Source organism: Hyla sarda, chromosome 9 (assembly GCF_029499605.1).
Source record: "Hyla sarda isolate aHylSar1 chromosome 9, aHylSar1.hap1, whole genome shotgun sequence".
NCBI classification, from domain to species: Eukaryota; Metazoa; Chordata; class Amphibia; order Anura; family Hylidae; genus Hyla; species Hyla sarda.
The window spans coordinates 129680390-129704077 of record NC_079197.1 but is presented as its reverse complement, the minus strand read 5'-3'; the positions used below and the strand labels follow the sequence as shown (position 1 = coordinate 129704077).

At 44.3% G+C, this 23688-nt stretch overlaps 1 protein-coding gene across 1 annotated transcript in view; it reads right to left on the bottom strand.

Moving 5' to 3' along the window:
* Positions 1–23486, bottom strand: part of LOC130291381 (interleukin-13 receptor subunit alpha-1-like) — a 134626-nt gene extending 111140 nt beyond the window's left edge. The window contains exon 1 of the mRNA XM_056540076.1: positions 23332–23486. Coding sequence (XP_056396051.1) covers positions 23332–23416 — 85 coding nt within the window. The 5' untranslated portion in view covers positions 23417–23486. The remainder of the gene's footprint in view (positions 1–23331) is intronic.
* Positions 23487–23688: the final 202 nt, after the last annotated feature.

Below are 23688 nucleotides of genomic sequence, written 5' to 3'. Positions count from 1 at the left end.
TGAGAGAATTAAGTAGGTAAAAGAACACTTTAGATTGGCCTCTGTAGCTATCATGGTTGATATATTAGTACACCTTAGTACCACATTGTAATGTTTAAAATGTAATTTAAGGAAACAAAACTTTAAAACATGACCCCCTCTCCACAAAAAACTGATGCACAGCAGGAAATTTGGCGCGTATACTCCATTGAGCATACAAAGAGGGCTACCAGGTGGCAGCCCTGTGTGTTTATTGAGGTTTGGGGGCAGGGCTGCGAGTCACAGTTACGCCGGTGCGCAGCCCGCCTCCATACCTTACTGAACACACAGGGCTGCCACCGTGTAGCCCTGTGTGTATGCTCAATGGAGAATACACTGCAAATTTCCTGCTGCATAAGTGCTACGTGGGACCGTAGCCTAAAAAGTCCCGGATTTTCAAATAAAAATAAACACAATCAGTATCACTGCGTATGGAAATTTCCGAACTATAATGTTGTTTTTTCCACATGGTGAAAGCTATAAATGGAAAAAAATGTTATAAAAAGATGGAGTAAAAGGCATATAAAAAGTTCCAATTACTGAAAATTGTATTAATAAAAATTACAGCTAACAGTGTAAAAAAATTAGCTCAGTAGACTGAAAAATAAAAAGTTATAGGGGCCAGAAAATGATGATTCAAAGGATTCTTTTTTCAAAGGTTTTCATGTTTTTTAAACTCTTGGTGAGTGTTTTACATCTATAAACTGCAGTTACTAATGGGCTTTAAGCCAGACTGCCATCTTAAAACAGCGGCAGTCTGATAGTTTGCTACAGGACCCTCGTGTCAGGATCATGGAAGCTGTAAGAAATCCCCACGTGGAGTGTCAGCAGTGGAGAAACCTCCATTCCTCGCAGTTAACCCATTACATGACCACCTACATGAAACAGAACTTAAGGGATCTCCTACCTCATCTGCAGTCCAGCAATAGGATTGCTGGGTTTCCATGGCAGGTGGGGTGTTTCTGGTTAAGCCTGTATACAGCATGCCAGTGTGCTGGCATAATACACTGCACTGCAGTAGTTGTGTATTATATTAGCGATCAGAAGATGGGACTAGTTAAGAAGTTAAAAAATAAAGTTTATTGAAATAAAAAAAATGGACAAAAAAATAAAAAAGTTGTAGCTAATAAAAGGCGTAAATGAAATAAATAGATTGGTCACTAAGAAGTTAAAAGCAGTAAAACATAACAGAACCTACATACATGGAGTATTACTGTATTTGCACTGACCAGAAGAGCTAAGATGACAGTTTTATGCCAGAAATAATACTTTTTTCTTAATTTAGCAGTATTTTTATGGTAAAATGAAAGATGTAATTACAAAGGTTAATTGTTCCTGCAAAAAAACAACCCCCCCCCCCCCCCCCCCCACATATATGGCTATGTGGATGCAAAAAATATAATAATGAAATGACCACTAGGGGGTCTCCCTACATGTCCCGGCGCATAGAGTTCAGACTCATGCCGGCCTGGCATGAGTCCGAACTCTCAGTGCAGCCAGAACACAGACATTGACCACTTATTTGGAAACAGGTACTTACACACCCTGCAGAAGTGTTTTCAATAAATATATACGGGATATAATGTGAGTCTACCATTTCTCTATTTATACACTGTTATAATGTTGTATATCTTCTTCTAATTGTTTTTTTTTTGAGGGGCTGCTGGGAAAGTGGGAATTCCTCCCCTAGATTATGGCTATAGTGGCTTCTTACAGATGTCTGTTCTAGACACATACTCTCAACATCTGTCAGTCATGCCCATCACCACTATGGCATCATCAGTTAAAAATACAAAGTGCCAGGAGGAAATAAGCAATTTGTTAAAAATCAGTGGTGTTCTTGGCAAAATGTTTTGTCCCACAACAGATGTGAGGTGGGGTATCGGATGTACTTGTGTTATAGGCCATTGCCATTGCTGCAGATATGGTAATAATTCATAACATATAGATATTTGTGATGCCACTTTAGTGGCTGAACCCTTCCATTCTATCTCACAGGGGCTTCGTTCTCTGCATAAATAAACATGACTCCAGCTTTGGGACACTTATTCGTTCTGAATGAGGAAGGAGAAGGAGTCTATTGTTGAGCTACTGACCTCTCGTCTGTATTTCTTCAAGTATCACAAATTTGCTCATCCCTGGGAAGACCACTAAAGCTGATTATTGCTAAAAGTCCAGATTTTGACTTCTCTATCTGGTTCAGATGTGCTGGTTTAATGCTGCAAAGGTTACAAGTTAGTCACCACTCACATTTGCGTAGGTGAAACAACAGTCTCATATGAGTTAGGACATAGGTCATTTAGTGGCCAAAAGTCTAGAGCAGTACTTTCCATAGAGACCAATGGGAGAACAGGTCCCAGACGTCTAGAAAATATTCTACAAATATCATAACATGTTAGGCCGAGGTTATATAAGCCCTGGGTTACCATCCCTTAGTTGAGTAAATGAGTTGAGAGAGAGAGATAGAGACAAAAGCTGCAGTCTTTACCTTAGCCAAGACCCACTGTCAGGATATAAAAGGGACTCTTTTGCACATATGGAAGACTGGACATCATTGTCCCTGATCCTGGTTTAGTCAGTTACCTATGATAGGGAATTCTCACCTGAATACACCAATCTTATATATCACATCTGGACCAAGTAAGTGGTGTGTAACCCCTGCAAAGAACATCCAAGAACTTCCTTGGGAAGATCCTGATCAGTAAGCCACATACTCAGCCTCGAGCAAGAAAGCCCTTAGATCCATAGTCAAGTCTTAGAGTACAGGAACCATTCAGGCTCTAACCTAGAAGAAGCCTGGAGATAGAACCAACCCCTGAGGCCACAAATGTATTATCAAACAAATACAATTCAGGCCAAGTTTATCATCAATGTCATATTATAACAGCACCTCTCTTCTTCATGCACCCAAAGTAACTCCTTCAGTATTACCAGCTGGGAGTTAAAGTTCGTTTTTCACAATCTACAAGTTGCTTAGTAGAATTGTGGTGCATTTCTCCTCACCTCCCTGTGTCTGGTATCCAGCACCCACAACACCAAAGGCACCCCAAATTCCCCCTGCCAGTTGCAATATAAATGGGTGCACCCCCGGGGACCCGCTCATCTTCAACATCTAGTGCAGAACCTCCGTTGCACAGGATGTGTGTTCCTGGGAAAGTTACATTGGACTGTTTGCAATTTAAAGCCACCTGTGTAACATACCAATACCATCATGATAGAACTACAGGTCACAGCATTTACCCCCAGGTCACCACACAAACACTGTAGCCAATCTATTCTTCTCATTTTATCATTCATACTTGATGTACCGTTCCTTTAAGACCAAGCAAAATCGGACAATATTAGATACAAAAAAAATTCCCTTGGACATGGTTCTGTACCCTGTATTCCGAAATCTTGTATTCCAGTCCCTGTAAATAAACATTGGAGTGTCCCCTGCTAATATGTTTTAGATCTTTTTTTTCAGATCTTAGTCAGACAAAAGGGCTACTATTTGCAGCTGGAAGGAAAGAGATTACATCAATATATATATAAAAGGGATCCCTACTGTAGAAAAATAATTACAGGCAACAGATTTGGCAGACACAGTAGGTTCATAGTCAGGTTGACTATTCCTGGAAAATATAAGTAATACCGCCAACTGGTGTTTTCGAGTAAATAACACAATTATATAGCTATTAGCTAACAATTGGTCAGGAAAAAATATGTCAGGTTTAAACATTCCTTTTACATGAAAACAGATCTAGTTTCTGGACGTGGCTAGGATCCCTGGTATAGCAGGATCATATGGTTCAGGAAGGGCTGCTCGCACTCTGCCGCCTCGAGGAGAAAGATCCCGGACGTCTGGTTTGCTGAGAAGAAATAGGTAGGATCTCCGATCCAAAAAAAAGATGCTGCCTTGGAGCGCTCCTTTCCGGCAGGAAGAGTGTGGAATTGATAACCACACAATCGGAAGGTAGGTAAAAACTAGAGATTTATTCAGGAATAGTACAAACATAGGATAACGCGTTTCGAGGGGTGGGACCCCCTCTTCGTCAGATCCTCAATTCCACACTCTTCCTGCCGGAAAGGAGCGATCCAAGGCACCATCTTTTTTTTCGGATCGGAGATCCTACCTATTTCTTCTAAGTCTTGATAGTGCCACGCTTTTGTTAAAATGTCAGTTCCTTTTATACAATAATAAAGCACAAACTCTGTATACAGGCTGTTCAATGCTTCCTGATATTAGGGGCTATGAAGGGAGACCAAATAGAATTCATTCTGTTGGCCATTAAATTTATTCTGAAAGAAATAAAAAAATGAGGTGCGCTGCTGGTGGAGTATTATTAAGGTGGGGTAACCTATATGTGGTTAGATGTACCTTACCATGAGAGGTTGTGCTAAGGGCACAACATCTTAAATCGCCTGTAGACTCGCTGAAGTCAATAATTCCAGATGGGTGGCAGCCACGACGTCCTTCACCAGGGAACTGTGCAGAGGTATAAAATTAGAGAAAAAAATAATGACGATTCCCCGTCTGGCGCCTGCTCCCAAAAACCAGTGTGACAAGATCTTGTAAAATAAATTGGTGTTTATTGGTAAAAAATAGGGTGCAACACAGTTGTTTCGAACCCGTGCCGGGTTTTTCCTCAGGCAGTGGGTATTACAGGCACAAGTATGTTCTTTTTAAATATACATCCCGGTATGTGTGGTTATGTTTTGTGCTTTCCGCAGTGCTGGAGGTCTCTGCTTGGGGACCCAATAACGTGACGGGCTGCAGTATCTGTAAGTGCCTGATTGGTCTTTCCTATTGGGGAGGATAGTATTGTACTCCATAAATGAGATGTTCTGTTGAATTTCTGACAGTAAGTCCAATGTTGCAGCGGTGTGTTCTGTACTTCCAGATTATAGGATGAACCTCTGGTGGTAGTGCTTAGAGGTCAGTACACACAGTACCTGTGTGCCTGTAGGGGGGTGCTTGGTAGGGTGGATATAGGTATAAATTCTTAGGCTGGTTGATGCTTGTTGGGATGGTTACTGAGACTATGATTTTTTGCAGCGCTGGAGACCTCTGTAAAGGTGCCCACACCACGATGTTACGCACTCGCAGTTGCTGTAGTAGCCTTGCTTGCAAAGTAGTTTGGGGGATAAATAGACCCAAACGGTCTGAAGTTTTCACAGTACCGTGCTGTGAGCGGATAGTATTGTAGCGATTTCAAGTTAGTATTGAAGACTTGCAGCGATATGTGGCAACTTTAAATCTATTCTGACCTATAACTTTTTCCTTTTTTTTCTATTTTTTTTGGGGGGGGGGGGGGGGGGAGTACTATCTACAGCAATTTGGCACTGCAATGGGCACCAGGTTCACGTCAAGCTATTAAAATGTGTTCATGTCCACGTAAGAAACCAAAATTACTTCAAGTTTGGCGCTGTACTGGTTTTGTGGAAAGGCCCAAAGGAAGATTTTAACAGCTTTATCCAAGAGTTGAATTCCAACTAACATAACCTCCTCTTTACACCTTATGTCAGTTAAACAGGGGAATTCTTAGGTCTTTTGATTTTGGTCACAAACGATCGGCATTTACATAAATATATGCATGCATGTAGCATAAACCGATGGACATAAACCGATAGAGCTGTATACTATTTTTAAGCTGTCACCTCCCAAGATAGTTACTCAATATCCCCCAAGCCAATATAGATGACTAAATTGCAACTGTACACAAAATACTTGGTTTAAAAATAGAGCTAAAGTCCTGACATCCAAATTCAGAGAAAAACACTACTCAGACAAAGTACTGAACTCTAGATTAAATAAGTAAACTTTACAGAAAGACCTTCTCCTCGTAAGATTCCTGACTCCTCATAAGTATGGTCTGGACAATACATTAAAGGAGTACTCCGGTGCCGAAACACTTATCTCCTATCCAAATGATAGTGTATAAGTGTGTAATCTTGGGGAGTCTGACAGTTGAAACTCCCCACGATCTCTTGCACGGCATCCCGGAACTCCCCAGTAATGGGGCACGTAAACCCCCACACAAAGCGGCGTCTGACACGTTCCCTCCATGGGAGAGCAGAAGATACCCGAACGCTGTATCTCTGGCTCTCCCATAGAGAGTTGGCAGCTGCTTTGTGCAGGGATCTACACACCCCATTCCTGGGGACTGCTGGGGTGCTATGCAGGAGATCCCGAGAGAGGGGAATAAGTGTTCCTGCACTGGAGTACTCCTTTAAAGTTGATCCTACCATTTTATAAACATAGGAAACACATAGAGAAAATCATATGCAAAAGTTAGCGCTTATCATAGGTTGATAGTGTCACGATTCGGCTTCCAGGTAGTGGATCCTCTGTGTCAGCGAGGGATTGGCGTGGACCGTGCTAGTGGACCGGTTCTAAGAGGCTACTGGTTTTCACCAGAGCCCGCCGCAAAGCGGGATGGTCTTGCTGCGGCAGTAGCAACCAGGTCGTATCCACTAGCAACGGCTCTACCTCGCTGACTGCTGAGAAGGCGTGGGACAGAAGGACTAGGCAGAGGCAAGGTCAGACGTAGCAGAAGGTCGGGGGCAGGCGGCAAGGTTCGTAGTCAGGATGGGTAGCAGAAGTTCAGGTACACAGGCTTTGGACACACTAAACGCTTTCACTGGCACAAGGCAACAAGATCCGGCAAGGGAGTGCATGGGAGGAGGTCAGATATAGTCAGGGACCAGGTGGAAGCTAATTAAGCTAATTGGGCCAGGCACCAATCATTGGTGCACTGGCCCTTTAAGTCTCAGAGAGCTGGCGCGCGCGCGCCCTAGAGAGCGGAGCCGCGCGCGCCAGCACATGACAGCAGGGGACCGGGACGGGTAAGTGACCTGGGATGCGATTCGCGAGCGGGCGCGTCCCGCTGTGCGAATCGCATCCCCAACGGCCATGACAGTGCAGCGCTCCCGGTCAGCGGGACTGACCGGGGCGCTGCAGGGAGAAAGACGCCGTGAGCGCTCCGGGGAGGAGCGGGGACCCGAAGCGCTAGGCGTAACAGTACCCCCCCCCTTAGGTCTCCCCTTCTCTTTGTCCGGTAACTGCCTCCCCTGGGATGAGGACACCGGGAAAGAATGGAGGGTTTCCTCAACGGCAGGCAGTACAGCAGGAGTGGGAATGGGGAGGGAGGGCAGAGGGCGAGGCCTGGCACGGGGCAGTGTGACACCAGGACGGGGGCCATGGGGAGGCACAGAGGCTTGCCTGACGGGACTGGGAGGGGGGGAGAGGCACTTCCTGTGGCAGGCAGAGTCCCAGTTCTTGATCTCCCCGGTGGTCCAATCAAGGGTGGGGGAATGAAGCCGGAGCCATGGCAGACCGAGGAGGACCTCAGAGGTACAGCCGGGGAGAACGAAGAGCTCAATTCTCTCGAGGTGGGGTCCAATAGACATCAGGAGGGGTTCTGTGCGGTAACGCACGGTGCAGTCCAATCTGGCTCCGTTGACCGCGGAAATGAAGAGCGGCTTGACGAGACGGGTCACCGGGATGCTGAATTTATTAACAAACGACTCCAAAATAAAATTTCCAGAGGCACCAGAGTCCAAGCAGGCCACGGCTGAGAGGGAGGAGTTGGCTGTAGAAGAAATCCGCACGGGCACCGTGAGACGTGGAGAAGAAGACTTAGAACCAAAAGATGCAACACCCACGTGAGCTGGGTGCGTGCGTGCGTTTCCCAGGCGTGGAGGACGGATAGGGCAATCCACCAAGAAATGCTCAGTACTGGCACAGTACAGACAGAGATTTTCTTCTCTACGGCGATTCCTCTCTTCCTGGGTCAGGCGAGACCGATCCACTTGCATGGCCTCCTCGGCGGGAGGCCCAGGCGAAGACTGCAAAGGATGCTGTGGGAGAGGTGCCCAGAGATCTAAGTCTTTTTCCTGGCGGTGCTCTTGGTGTCGCTCAGAAAAACGCATGTCAATGCGGGTAGCCAAATGGATGAGTTCTTGGAGGTTGGCAGGAATCTCTCGTGCGGCCAGCACATCCTTGATGCGACTGGATAGGCCTTTTTTAAAGGTCGCGCAGAGAGCCTCATTATTCCAGGATAGTTCAGAAGCAAGAGTACGGAATTGTATGGCGTACTCGCCAACGGAAGAATTACCCTGGACCAGGTTCAGCAGGGCAGTCTCGGCAGAAGAGGCTCGGGCAGGTTCCTCGAAGACACTTCGGACTTCAGCGAAGAAAGACTGGACTGTGGCTGTGGCAGGATCATTGCGGTCCCAGAGCGGTGTGGCCCAAGACAAGGCCTTTCCTGAAAGAAGGCTTACTACGAACGCCACCTTAGACCGTTCTGTAGGAAACAAGTCCGACAACATCTCCATATGCAGGGAACACTGAGACAAAAATCCACGGCAGAGTCTAGAGTCCCCATCAAATTTGTCCGGCAGGGACAAGCGTAGGTTAGGAGCGGCCACTCGCTGCGGAGGAGGTGCAGGAGCTGGCGGAGGAGATGGTTGCTGCTGTAGCAGAGGCAGAAGTTGCTGTAACATGGCGGTCAACTGCGACAGCTGCTGTCCTTGTTGGGCAATCTGCTGCGATTGCTGAGCGACCACCGTGGGAAGATCAGCGAGACTTGGCAGCGGCACCTCAGCGGGATCCATGGCCGGATCTACTGTCACGATTCGGCTTCCAGGTAGTGGATCCTCTGTGTCAGCGAGGGATTGGCGTGGACCGTGCTAGTGGACCGGTTCTAAGAGGCTACTGGTTTTCACCAGAGCCCGCCGCAAAGCGGGATGGTCTTGCTGCGGCAGTAGCAACCAGGTCGTATCCACTAGCAACGGCTCTACCTCGCTGACTGCTGAGAAGGCGTGGGACAGAAGGACTAGGCAGAGGCAAGGTCAGACGTAGCAGAAGGTCGGGGGCAGGCGGCAAGGTTCGTAGTCAGGATGGGTAGCAGAAGTTCAGGTACACAGGCTTTGGACACACTAAACGCTTTCACTGGCACAAGGCAACAAGATCCGGCAAGGGAGTGCATGGGAGGAGGTCAGATATAGTCAGGGACCAGGTGGAAGCTAATTAAGCTAATTGGGCCAGGCACCAATCATTGGTGCACTGGCCCTTTAAGTCTCAGAGAGCTGGCGCGCGCGCGCCCTAGAGAGCGGAGCCGCGCGCGCCAGCACATGACAGCAGGGGACCGGGACGGGTAAGTGACCTGGGATGCGATTCGCGAGCGGGCGCGTCCCGCTGTGCGAATCGCATCCCCAACGGCCATGACAGTGCAGCGCTCCCGGTCAGCGGGACTGACCGGGGCGCTGCAGGGAGAAAGACGCCGTGAGCGCTCCGGGGAGGAGCGGGGACCCGAAGCGCTAGGCGTAACAGATAGATTAATATTCCCCACCCTACTGGACTGTACGGCAACAATAAGAAACCCGGCATAATAGGAAACCAATGACATCTACTTCTAAAGGCTTTTTCCAATTTGTATATGAAACAATTGCAAATTATCAAACTGTAACATTAAGGTCAACTACAAATTACCTTCAATGGGAAATTCATAACTTTCTGACATGTAACAGTAGAGGGGTCATTTATTTTTTATTCCAATGCAATTATGGAAGACATTATATAGGAAGAACTAAAGGTCAGTTAAAGACCAGAATCTCAGAACAAATGTACAACATAGGGAAAAGGAACCATACATCTGCCCACTGTACGGATTTCCACAAGCAGGTCCCTTCCCAAATGTCCTTGGGCCATCCAACATGTAAGGTCCAACATGAGAGGGGGGTATTATGTTACCAATATGTCTACAGCAAAAGTGAGAAACATCTATGAGTTTGGGAGCTTGGAGCCTAATAGTTTGACTGAGATATTGAACTTTTTTGTTTCCTTTAGTTCCTTTGTAAATTTACTTGTGGTGGATTCTCCCCCACAACCTGTCATAAGCCAACAACACAACGGGACGTTCTATGCCAACCCATTATTTCATACATTTGCTGCAGAAGTAAAGGCTAAGGACAAGCCAACACATACTGCTTTGCTAGTAAATTTTACCAGTGATCAGTCTACTACTAACAGAAGATCTACTACTACTACTCTTTCTAAAGCAGCTGCACGTGCAATTGACATCCTGTCTTCCCTACATACAGGTCCCAACATTAGAAAGTGCGGTCCCAGCACATTCTGCTATACAGAATAGCGCTTCCCTCACAGGAGATATGCTGAGACCAGCGCAACGGGCTGGACTATTCAGATAACCCTAGATTACACAGACTGAGATCAGATCCTGTTTTTAAAATACTTAAAATAATGAAACCTATTTATTCATTTATAACTTATTAATAATATTTCATTGATAATTGTATGCAGGATCTTCTGCAGATTTGTATAACTGTGAACTTATATCTGTAAATCTTGTACACGCCACCACCTGCACTGTCAGGAACTGTCCAGAGCGGCAGAGGTTTGCTATGGGGAGTTCCTGACATGGTCAGAGATTACAGCAGGAAGTACTGTATCAGCCTGGAAAGACTACACAACTTCCTCCAGAGCATTCAACAGCTGATAACTTCTGGGAGGAAGACTCTACATAGAAGTAATTTACAAATTTGTAAAACTTTCTGTATATATATATATTCTGTTATATGTTGTTTTTAACTTGTGTATTGTAAATTTCTTTTCACCTTCATGCTGATGTCACCTGAAGGAAGGTATTAAGTCAGTGGAAGTAGGAGGAAAAAGATGATCGTTGTGGTGCCTATTAGCATGAAACAGCTGTACCACTCAGTAAATACGCTGGCGTGCTGGCCAGAAGCGGCATACAGCCGAATTCCTGTACGATTATCTGAATATAAAAATAAAGATTGATGGAATGATGAATGCCACTGGACTTTCTATTTTTTGTTTATGATGGTAAGTTTGATTATGGCAATACCAAATGTTTGCAACATAACATTCTTAAAAAACAACAGCATTTGTTTTTCATGTCTCCATATCATGTCTTAGGCCCCTTTCACACTATAAAAATTCATCCGTAATGAACGTCCGTCATAAAAATTTTGAAAATTGTCCGTTAAATGGCCATTAGAAAATCCCATTATAGTCTATGGGATTTTTCTAGTAGCCGTTTTAACCCGTTATCTCTAAGCGCAGTTCCTGTTGACTCTCCGCAAAACGCACATCAATGTGTGTGGCCAAGTGGATAAGTTCTGTCAAAGATGATGGAGGATCTCTTCCTGCAAGGGCATCTTTAATCCTGCTCGACAGTCCTTTTTGAATGTGGCACACAAGGCCACCAGGCAAGTTCAGAGGCTAGAATGCGGAATTGAACTGCGTAGTCACCGTCGCCGTCTCAGCTGAAGAGGCACGTATGGGTTCCTCAAAGACACTGTAAAATTCTGCCAAGAATGCCGACAAATTGGAGGATACTGGATCACCACTGTCCCAAAGGGGTGTAGCCTAAGCCAGGGCTTTTCCAGAAAGTAGACTAATGACAAAGGCCACCTTACTACGATCCGTCGGAAACAGTTCGGACATGAGCTCCAAATGCATGGAGCACTGTGTAGCAAAGCCTCTGCATGACTTGGAATCCCCATCATACTTGGAAGGCAAAGGCTGGGAGACAGAAGACACTTCAGGAGCTGGAGATGGGAGTGGGCTAGATTGTGGTACCTGCTGCTGTTGCAAGGCCAAAAGCTGTTGCATCATGGCTGAAAGTTGAGAAAATTGCTGCGCCTTGTGTGCCAACTGCTATGACTGACGTACCACAATGGAGGGAAGATCCGCGACTTCAGGCAGGGGTTATTCAGTGGGATCCATGGCCGGATCTTATTGTAACACTCACGTTTCTGAAGACAGGAACCCCGGTGGATGTGGATCCGCTGGACCTGTGTGGCAGATGACACGGACTGTACCAGGGAGAGTCTAAGGTTCCGCTGGTTTTCACCAGAGCCCACCGCAAAGCGGGATGGACTAGCTACGGCAGGCTTCACCCAGGTCACTACCCCTGACACGGCTCGACCACACAGGCGGCTCAGGAGATGCGAGGCACAGGAGGGATGAGGCAACTCATTGTCTGGATAGCAGTAGGTCAGGGCAGGCGGCACAGTAGCGTAGTCAAGATGTAGCAGGAGTTCAGTAGGCAGGTGGCAGAGGAGCAAGGTCAAGTCACAAAGCAAGGGATCAAATACACGGCAAGGCAATACTGAACAACGCTTTCTCTAAGGCACAAGGCAACAAAGATCCGGCAGGAGAGTTAGAAGGGTGGAGGAATTTATAAAGGATCCACAGGTGAATTACACTAATGAGCGTACTGGCCCTTTAAATCTTTAAGCTCCAGCGCGTGCCCTAGGGGACAGTGACACACGCGCCGGAGCAGAGAGGCAGGAGAAACACTCAGAGAGTGAAGGACTGGGGCTCGCATGTGGGCGCGTCCCGTGATGCAAGGCCCAGCCCCATCGGCAGCAGAAGGTAAGGGGACCATGCGCTCACGGCAGGAGCGCATAACATTACAGAAAATATGTCCGCTATGGTGGAAAACAGACTGGATGCTTTCCAGACATTTTGGCGGCAGTGGGATGAATATGTGGAATCCCTGAGTGTGGTCTGAGGCGGTGGACGGACCTCGAGGAGCTGGAGCTGAGCAGATACTTCATCTTTATTCTCTTTATTTTCCCCACTTACCTGTCTCTTTCTCTATATAACTTTCTACCTCTTACAAACCTTCTACCTCCTGCTTTTTACGTACATTATTTTATATCTTCTTCATTGCATGTTATCTGGATTATTGACCATCAGCTGAGGTGTAATAGATCCGGATTGTAAGGAACTCTTGAGAAATTACTAGTACCCACTAATACCACTTCATAAAATCCTAGCTTCATTATTTATCAGATAACGGCTTCTATCTATGATCAATGTTCCTGACGTGGGGCCTTCCCTGGATACTGAGAAAATCTGGACTTTAAAACATCTTGACAGCCGGATCTATGCAGATTACCATATTGTAACCTGGTCTTGTTAATATGTAAATACCTTTGTTTATTATTCTACGTACTTATATTTTCTTTACTGTCAAATATCTGTTTTAAAGAAAAATTCTTTAATAAAAAAACAGTTGAACAAAAAAACTTATCCTCTATCTGCCTATATGGGATACGTTTTAGATCACGGGGTCCGAAAGTTGGGACCCCCACAATCTCCTATATGGGGCCCTGGCTCTCTCTGGAAACAGAGTTTGTTGACCCCCGCACGAAGCAGCGGCTGACACTTCCCCTCCATATATTTCTATGAGAGAGCCGAAGATAGCAGAAGTTCCAACATAACCTTCAAGACTTAGAGCAGAATCAAATGTACGACAAAAGATCTAATGCTACATAGAGTTCTTCATCAGTTTCATCCAGAAAGTTGGTAGAAGAACTACAAAGATTTGGAAAGCGTAGATTTAGTAATGAGAGCCAACAACCTTATACCCTCAATAACTGAAATGTTATTATTTAACCCCTTACCTAAGTTCTCAGAAGAAAGCATTGCATGATGGCATAATCCCCCAAAAAGTTTTATGCCAATGTTTTATGTTATCCCAAAGGTCCAAAAATATCCCCTCGACCCCCCGGGCGTCAATTAGTCTCAGGGACTGACAGCCTATGTGATCTGGTCTGTAAATTTATCAGTCACTATCTCAAACCATTAGTAGAATTTCTGCCTTCGTATGTTAGAGACAGACACCAGAGATATACTTGGGAGGGTTGACGGGATTTATATGGACTTTGATATGGTCTTTGTCACGGCTGACGTGGAGTCACTATATACATGTATAGGACTTAAAGGGGTACTCCGCCCCTAGACATCTTATTCCCTATCCAATGGACCCTTGGGATCCCTGGGGACCCCCGGGATCTACCATGCAGCACCCACCTTTAGCAGCTTCCGGAACTGCTGGAGGTCCTCAGGCTGAGTCCATCTTGACCACGAGGACGGAGCATAGTGACGTCACACGGGGGCGGAGCCGTGACGTCACTATGCTCTATCCTCGTGGTCGACATGGACTCAGCCTGAGGACCTCCAGCAGTTCCGGAAGCTGCTGAAGGTGGGTGCTGCATGACAGCTGTCAAGCCCCCTCCCATAGGCTTGCATTGAGGGGGCGGAGTGTGACATCACACGGTGGCGGAGCCATGATGTCACTATGCTCCGTCCCCATGATCGCCAGTAATCAGACCCAGAGCGAAAACGCTGACTGGTGACTGATTCTAACGGGGTGCGGCGTAGAAGATCACGGGGTCCCCAGCGGCGGGACCCCCGCGATCAGGCATCTTATCCCCTATCCTTTGGATAGGGGATAAGATGTCTAAGCGCCGGAATACCCCTTTAAGAATGAATTAAGTTTAGTGGAGTTTTATCTGTGATCAAGCAGCTGGGACACAGATCTGTGATTTAGTTTTCATTCTCACTCATAATTTTTTTTACATTTGAAGATCATTTTTTTATAGAAGTGCAGCACTGCCATAGGGGTGGCTTGTGCCCCATTGTATGCCAACCTCTTCCTGAGCTACTAGGAGAGGGGGTGCTGCAATGCGATGGGGATCAGGACGTGGACCATGTGCAGTGCTGGTTATGTTATATTGATGTTTTATTTTTTTGGCTGCGATCGAGGTCCCAACTGGATTAGTTCATGATTAAATTGAACATAAATTAGATGAATATTACAGTAAATGATCAGTGAAAGAAGCCTACTACAGAGCAAGGTACACCCTTAGATGAGATCTCTAGGTAAATAGAAAGGATAGAAAAAGGGGGGATAATAAGACCCTGATTATTTCAACTTATAACTGTCAGTGGGAAGCCATGAAAGAAGCCCTACAAAAACATTGGAATGTGTGATTTACCATGGTATACATGTGGATGCCGAAAGTCTATATAGGGTAAACTTCTATAGAATTAAAAATCTGCACCAGAGAAGATGTTCGGGGCATTATGGCAGCAAGAGATATTATGGATGCGGGCACACTTAAAATCTGACCTCATCACTTTAAACAGGTGCATAATTGTGATCCTAAGTTACTATGGATTAAAGGCATTGAACAAGTACACGGTGGCATCAGAAAAAAACTTATCTCAAAAAGAATGTCTTGAATCATCACTCTTCATAAGATGACCCCGGCGGGTCTTAATGAGCAATTACATTTTGCATCTGTTTAATAAAGTTTTTTTTTTTCATCCATTATTTGAACTTGTCTCTTTTACATGTTTTAGCAGATTACTGAGAGGAAGTAGATCGTTTAAAGTATTATCTCAACCCGAGTATCCGGTAGAAAGAAGCATCAATCAAACAACGGGGACAGTGAAATACAAAGATAAAGATTTATTTCCTCCTCCTCCTCTTTGTTTTCCTTTCTTTATTATTGCAATGTTTTTTTTCATGTGTGTGAGTGTGATATTGGCATTTAACAAAATACTGTAGTGGGAATTTCACTTGTTGGTTTTTGTGCGAGAGCAGTGATAAGTACACGCTCTGTTCACTTTATTTTGCACTGGTAGGATGGTTTTTAGAGATGAGCGAACTTACAGTAAATTCCATTCGTCACAAACTTCTCGGCTCGGCAGTTGATGACTTTTCCTGCATAAATTAATTCAGCTTTCAGGTGCTCCTGTGGGCTGGAAAAGGTGGATACAGACCTAGGAGACTCTTTCCTAGGACTGTATCCACCTTTTCCAGCCCACCGGAGCACCTGAAAGCCGAACTAATTTATGCAGGAAAAGTCATCAACTGCCGAGCCGAGAAGTTTGTAACGAATCAAATTTACTGTAAGTTCGCTCATCTCTAGTGGTTTTTATAATCACATTGTTGGGGTATTGACATGCTTTTGACAATATATATATATATATATATATATATATATACTGATTTTTATACAGTAATATTGGCTATATAAGGGAAAAGAATGTAGTATTAGTTTAGGATACAATAGGGAGAGAGAGAAGGTAGAAAAGGTATATTGCAAGTAGTCTCTGTGGCAAGGATAGATAATATAGTCCGGACTCCGACCACGCAGCGATTTTGGTCTGAGCGCTGCATCCGGTGACAGGTAGCACAGTGCGCTTGCTCGACCAAGATGTGGTCTGGTCATGTGCACTGGAGCGATGACGCCCAAAAGGGGCAGCAAGATTCTTGGACTATTTTATTTATTTATTTATTTATATAGCGCCTACAGATTCTGCAGCACTTACAATTATGGGGTACAATGTGCGCAATGTGCGCGCAAAAGTCACATGGAAATCAGAAACTAGCATCCCGGTAGATGAGGGTATGGGAGACATATAAATAGGAAGGCAGTACAGGTCAGTATATTCCCCCTGAATAAGATACAAATGCGGCTGTAGTAGTAGCAGAGGAGACTGGGAGTATATTGATATGGGTGACACTTATCTACTAGAAACAGACTGGATGTAAGGTTTACATTAGAATGAGGATTGCACTAGGTAGTGTGGGACAGCATTCCATTTACACCCAGCAATAGCTAGATCATACGGAGTGTGCACCTTACTTTGGGGGGGGGGGGGGCAATATTACCGGGTGAAACCCCTCAAAATAGTTTAGATATTTATAATATTGCATCCCAACAGGATTGATTTTGCTGTGAATTTCTGTAGCAGCAACTTTACATAGCCTTTTGGATTTAATGTGCAATATACTTATAGGTGATCCAAATACAGTGGTCCCTGAAGTTACAATATTAATTGATTCCAGGACGACCATTGTATGTTGAAACCATTGTATGTTGAGACCAGAACTCTATGGAAACCTGGTAATTGGTTCTGAAGCCACCAAAATGTCATCCAAAAATAGGAAAAAGTGAGGATTAAAGATAAATAATTAGATAACTAATATAGATAAAGCAAATCCTTACATATAAAAGTAAGAAAGATCTGCTGGGAGCTGTAATCACTGTCTATGTCAGTGTTTCCCAACCAGGGTGCCTCCAGCTTTTGCAAAACTACAACTCCCAGTATGCCCGGACAGCCAAAGGCTGTCCGGGCATGCTGGGAGTTGCAGTTTTGCAACAGCTGGAGGCACACTCGTTGGGAAACACTGGTCTATGTAGAGGAAAGGAGCTTCTTCAGGGTCCTGTACAGTACACAGTGTCCTAAAAAAAAAAAGTAAAATGGAGCCGCCCTCACCTGGTGTCCAAAGGAGCAGCATAGGTTAAAAGTAATACAGAACATGTAGTACCTCCCTGTACTGTAGGGGGCGCTACCAGACACCAGTCAGTGCATGCACTTTAGGAATACACGGGTTTTACCAGTAAATGCCCATTCTGATTGGTCGGTACTTCCAGCCATTTCGCAGATTCCATAGCATTGTATGTTGAGTCTGGTTTCAAGTTACAATGGTCCAGAAAAGACCATTGTATGTTGAAACTATTGTATGTTGAGGCCATTGTAAGTTGAGGGATCACTGTAAGTCTGTAAGTACCAATTTTACACTCAGTCAACTGCTCCCACCTTTCTCTGTATGTAGTCTGGAAATGTTGTCTGAATTATACCTCGCATATTTTAATTATTGAGTCATTAACAATACAGATTAGTATTTTATAGATATTGGAGGTCTACTGATCTATTTTTTTCTAGTATGAAATAAATTTGTATAGAGTACTCCAAAGGGAGACAATTTATGTCAAGAGGTTTAAAGGTTGACATAATGATTTCTACATGATATATTCTGACTTTAAAAGTTGTGTATGTCCAAAAGGACTTATTGTGACGGGATCCTACAGAGGCCTGCCATTTGATTTTCCTGGCTTCTGTAGCATTACGCTGCTCCTGTGTGGTATGGTTGGGGCATTACAAGAGTTTTGGGGGAAATAGGGGTGGGGCCAGAGGTGGGGCCAGAGGGGAAGACTCACAGGGGGCCTCTTCTTTATTTGGTCTGGGGGCCCTGAGTGTGGTCAGGAACTATTTCAGCTTTGCAATTAGCATGGGGAGATCAGAGAACGCAGCTGAAAGCCAGAAAGCAAATAAACACTAAAGCCACTAATATCACAATATGTTACCATTTACAGGATTGCAGCTTATCAAGAAAATGTAGATTCGGGTGGTCGTATCTGATGGAATAAAATAGACTGCGGGGTGAGGAGAACTACAATATGTCAACATATATTAATATAATCAGGAAAGTACAGGCATGGCACTTTGTTCAAACCGTATAGGGCATTAGGAGATCACTTAAATAGGTCTTCCTTCAACATTTATTGATTATGCATTTATGAACAGTCACCCAACCCAACAAGATACGGTCTCTGATGTCCTTATCATTCCTCCAGGTAACCCAGGGCAGATAAGCTGCTTTTAGAAAACCTTGAGAAAATGAGTACGGAGGGCATCATACAGAAGTAAGACAGATGTCTTATGGGGCTGGATGCCCACTATATCATCCAGGAAATGTACTGTGGAATCTTTGGATAGGTCATGTAACCTAGCTGAGCAAAGAGGGGGGTCTGATGGGCAAATATGGAATGGGAAGAGGGTAACTGGAATTTAGTCAGAATAGTGTGCGGCGACAGTCATTTCCTGCACTTCTTGTCAATCAGATCTCCCATATGAGGCTTTTATCTTACCAGACCTGTAACTATTAGGACGGCCAACCTTGGGAGAATTGGAGGTGACCCATTAATGGCATGCGTTTAGACAATATTTTACACACTTCGTTCCATGGTATAATCGGGTCTCCCAACAAAGACGGGGTAGACAAGCAAAGGGGGTAGACGAGCAAAGGATGCGTGTAGGAGTAAAGTCAGATTCCATTGAAATGCCAGGGCTGTTTCCAGTCTTAAGATTAGCATGGAAGAAGGACATGTTTAGCCAATCCCTGAAATAACCAAACAGGCTAGCTAAATTGTGTCGTCAGATGTTAGGAAAATTCAAACCCTGTCAGCCTTAGGAAAGCATCAGTTTTGGAGCGCAATTCTAGGATGCTTCCCTACCCAAATGACATTGAATCTGCATAGAGATCTCTCTAGAAGGAAGCACAGGATCTGACTGATGGGTAGCTCTGTAATATGTAAACTCCATCCACCACCCTCTAAGCAGGTCAATGAGTAATTTATCACGGGTCAGAAAGTAGGGGAACCACCATATAAAGTCTACACCTTTTGAACATTAGGGTTGCAACTCAAGCAACACTGGTATATGATCAGAGATGACCATGTCGGCTTTGAGTAAACAATAGCCAATATGAGACCACCATCCGTGAGGGTATGAGAAATTGGTTAAGTCTCGTTCGTTCGGATGGAGCAATCGCCAAGAATCTTGTGGACCAGTTAGGTGCAAGAAACCAAGTAGTACCTTATCTCTGCTCCTAATGACAGGGAATGTCATCAACTAAGGGATCTAGAACTGGATTGAGGTAGCTTTTCCCTGCTTCTTTACTGTCTTACTATATAAGTAGTCCATTGCTTATTTTCTTGTAACCCCCCTTACATTTTTATTAGTCCACATGTTTCTAACCCTTTGACTTCCATAAGGTACGTACATCTCACAGTACAAAATTTATGAAGCTTCTAAAAATATCCCATTCACTGTCTTTCCCCTATTTTGAGGACATTATCCATGTCAATGATGTTATGGCTAATTTTATTTTACTTTCCGTTCATTGTAATTTTTTTGGCTTCTGGACAAAATATTTATAGGAAGATAAGTATAGATTTACTAGGTTACTGTCACTATTCCCTAGGTATTGCCAACCTGCACCCTTCCTAATCTACTAGGTCAACTGGTTAATATTAACTCCTGAAGGGATGTCCTCTGGTTGAGTCCTGCACAAGTCGGGGAAGGTATTTATCTTTAGTTATTGACATAAGTTTGTGATCCACAGGTTTTACTTATCCAATTTATATTGTAGTAGCTGAAGTATCAGTTAACAGTAGATAGCCTGTGAATTCTGTTCTATTAATTAGTTTATAGCAAACTCTTATTAGTATGAAACTCCTCCATACAATTCAGTGACCCCGTTATTTCAGGCAGTCAGAGACGGACACCTTAGGGCCCCTTTACACAGTGCCACCCAATGCTGTCAGCGCTCTCTTAGAGCGGTAGTCGGTCACAGAGCCATTACATGACTTAAAGAGTACCTCTCATGATCTTGTTCAATTTTATAATACTCCCAGTTTACTGCCCCCATAATTGTAAACCACCCCCTGCATTTATTTTTATTATTTTTAAGTTTTCTACCTTGATATTGTTCTGTTTTTTGCACAGTCAGATTCACAGACTGGGAAGGGCGTTCCCCAGCAGGCGTGACATCACCTGAAGCCATACTGGGGAGAACTTCATCCCTCACTCTGCTACACACAGCCCAGAGCAGTTCAGTGTGAGAAGAGCTATGAATGGCTAAGGCTGCACACCCCTTAGCCATTGTCTGTGCGAGAGATGGGGGGGAAATGTCTATGGACAAGTAGGGAGACACTTAGCGGCAGCTTTTTTAAACACAAATGAAACATAGAAAACTTCATTTTTTTTAAACAAAGTATATTAGTAAGATTTTTTATTTACCATAGGGAGTGCAATAGCAACATTTTGTTTTAATGACGGTGCCCATTTAAATGGCACATGGGAAGGGCAGCATTAACAATTGTTGGAACACTGATGAACAATGGGTTGCTTGTTCGTTGGCTGATTTCTGGCCCTATCACACATGGTGATATAAGTCTGTTTGGCTGATAATGGCCCCATGTAATAGGGAACTTACAGATATTTCCATGCGAATGTTATTCAGCCGTTTTCACAAATCCCAATGAGATCAGAAGTCAGACAGATATTTTATAGCTTAAGCTGGGTGTATAAACTAGTAACTTTTGCTTTCTCTTTGTCGGGATCTAGACTTATCACTTATGCTCTGGATACAATTATGTCTCGAATGAATCATCATGCGCTAGTCCAGGACAAGAAAAAACAACAAAACAAGTATATCTGATGAAGTAGAATTCTACAAATTGTCCAAACAATTTAAAAATGTTTTTTGTAAAAGTTGCAAGATGTACAACCCCTCCCCCCCAAAAAAAAATCTAATGTCGTCTAATCATAATAAATAAATAAATAAGTAAATAAAAAAATCAGTGATAGATGTATTCAATTGTATAGGCAGACAGATGCATAATTTTACATCTGCAAACTCATTCCCTTTACATCAGTGTTTCCCAACCAGGGAGCCTCCAGCTGTTGCAAAACTACAACTCCCAGCATGCTGTGAGTTGTAGTTTTGCAACAGCTGGAGGCACTCTGGTTGGGAAACACTGTCTTACATTTAGTTTGTAAATTCTGAGCTGTTCGAACATGCTGCTAGTTTGAATTTTGCAACAGCTGGAGGCACTCTAGTTGGGAAACACTGCCTTATATTTAATTTGTAAATTCTGGGCTGTCCTGGCATGCTGGGAGTTGTACTTTTCCAACAGCTGGAAGCACCCTGGTTGGGAAACAATGCATTACATTTAGTTTGTAAATTCCGGGCTGTTAGAGCATGCTAGGAGTTGTAGATTTGCAACAGCTGAAGGCACCCTGGTTGGGAAACACTGCCTTACATTTTGTTTGTAAATTATGGGCTGTTCGAGCATGCTGGGATATGTACTTTTGCAACAGCTGGAGGCACTCTTGTAGGAAACACTGTCTTACATTTAGTTGGTAAATTCCGGGCTGTCCTGGCATGCTGGGAGTTGTACTTTTGCAACAGCTGGAGGCACCCTGGTTGGCAAACAGTGCTATATATTTAGATTGTAAATTCTGGGCTGCCCTGGCATGCTGGGAGATGTATTTTGCAACAGCTTGAGGCACCCTGGTTGGCAAACACTGTCTTACATTTAGTTTGTAAATTATGGGCTGTTCGAGCATGCTGGGATATGTACTTTTGCAACAGCTGGAGGCACTCTTGTAGGAAACACTGTCTTACATTTAGTTTGTAAATTCTGGGCTGCCCTGGCATGCTGGGAGATGTATTTTGCAACAGCTTGAGGCACCCTGGTTGGCAAACACTGTCTTACATTTAGTTTGTAGTTTCTAGGCTGTCCTGGCATGCTGGGAAATGTACTTTTGCAACAGCTGGAGGCTCTCTGGTTGGGAAAAACTGCCTTATATTTAGTTTGCAAATTCCGGGCTGTCCTGGCATGCTGGGAGTTATGGTTTTGCAATAGCTGGAGGCACCCTGGTTGGGAAACATTGCCTTACATTTAGTTTGTAAATATCTATATATTCTCTTCTAACGTTTTCACTCAATGTTCGTCTTTTTCAGTGTTACACACTTCAGTGTTCTTACGTCCTTGTGAAGGTTTTTTATTTTTTGTTATAGCAGTGCAAACAGAATAGCTGCAATAATTATTTTAGCAGTGCCAAAACCTTTTCCACAAATCATTTGGATAACATGAGATGTTATCGGATGAAGATAAACAAACTAGCGAATCGGTGCGCAACATAAATAGTTTTTACTTAAAGGGTAGCTCCCACCATCCTATTTTTTATTTTTTTTGCTAGCCTGTTCCTCCCCCCCCCCCCCCCCCCGGCTACGGCACTAGCCCGTTCCCTCCTTCCCCCCCCCCCCCCCCCCGCGCATACCCCGTTCCCTCATTACACTTGCAGTTACTGCAGAGTCCGGCAGCGGGCGTGTAGGGACAGCGGCGGCAACGAGGCGGCTGCGGCGATGTGCGGGAGGAGTGGCCTCCCAGCCAGTGGCCAGGGAGCCAATGCGCTCGCTCCCGCCTGTCTGATTGACAGGCAGGGAGCGAGTGCAGCCTAACTGAAAAAGGACTGATTGCCACTCCAAAATCAGTCCTTTTTCAGTAGCCGGTTTTTAAATGTAAATTAAACCTTTTTAATAAAAAAAAATAATAATAAAAGTATATTAGCGATATGTTGTAGTACATAAGTATTTGATATACATATCAAAAAATAAAGTTGGTGACAGTGCCCATTTAAGACTGCAGGTAAACGGATGAGTCAACAAGTGTGTAAACCAGTGGTCTCCAAACTGCGGCCCTCCAGATGTTGCAAAACTACAGCTCCCAGCATGCACGGACAGCCAACGGTTGTCCGGGCATGCTGGGAGTTGTAGTTTTGCAACATCTGGAGGGCCGCCGTTTGGAGACCACTGGTGTAAACAAAACAGTTCACAGTTCAATACCATATTCAGCTCTGCTACATTTACGTGGGTTTATACGCTCATGTATAGCGCTTATCTGTTCATTTCTGTACGTCATCCTGAATAGACAGACAGTAGATGAGATTTTATCTAAATTGACACAATTATTGAAGCTGTTTAAAGTAGAAGATAACCTGGGAGATTGAAGGAAAACAATGCAGAACAAAAGATGACTCCAAATATAATAAATATTACTCACTCATTTTAGACTCCGTACATTGTACGACCGCATTGAGCGAAAGCAGGAACCACAAAATGTTCAGATTCCAGCAGTTTTTCTCCATTTTTCGCTGCCTTTTTGTTGTCCAGGACCCTGTCTGTTCATACACTGGGACTAGCAAAGAAGTTACGGAAAACTTGCATATTCCCAGAAAACAGACTTCCTGGCATTTTCTACATAGAATCCACCCAATGCCTTCCCCCTTCTCCTCCTACATGTTCAGATGATTTCCTCCTGCCAAAATGCTGCTTTGAAAGCAGATATGTGAACTACAATCGTAACATATGTCTATTGGTGCATCACAAAAAGGTTAGTGAGGGATTTGTCACCTTGGTG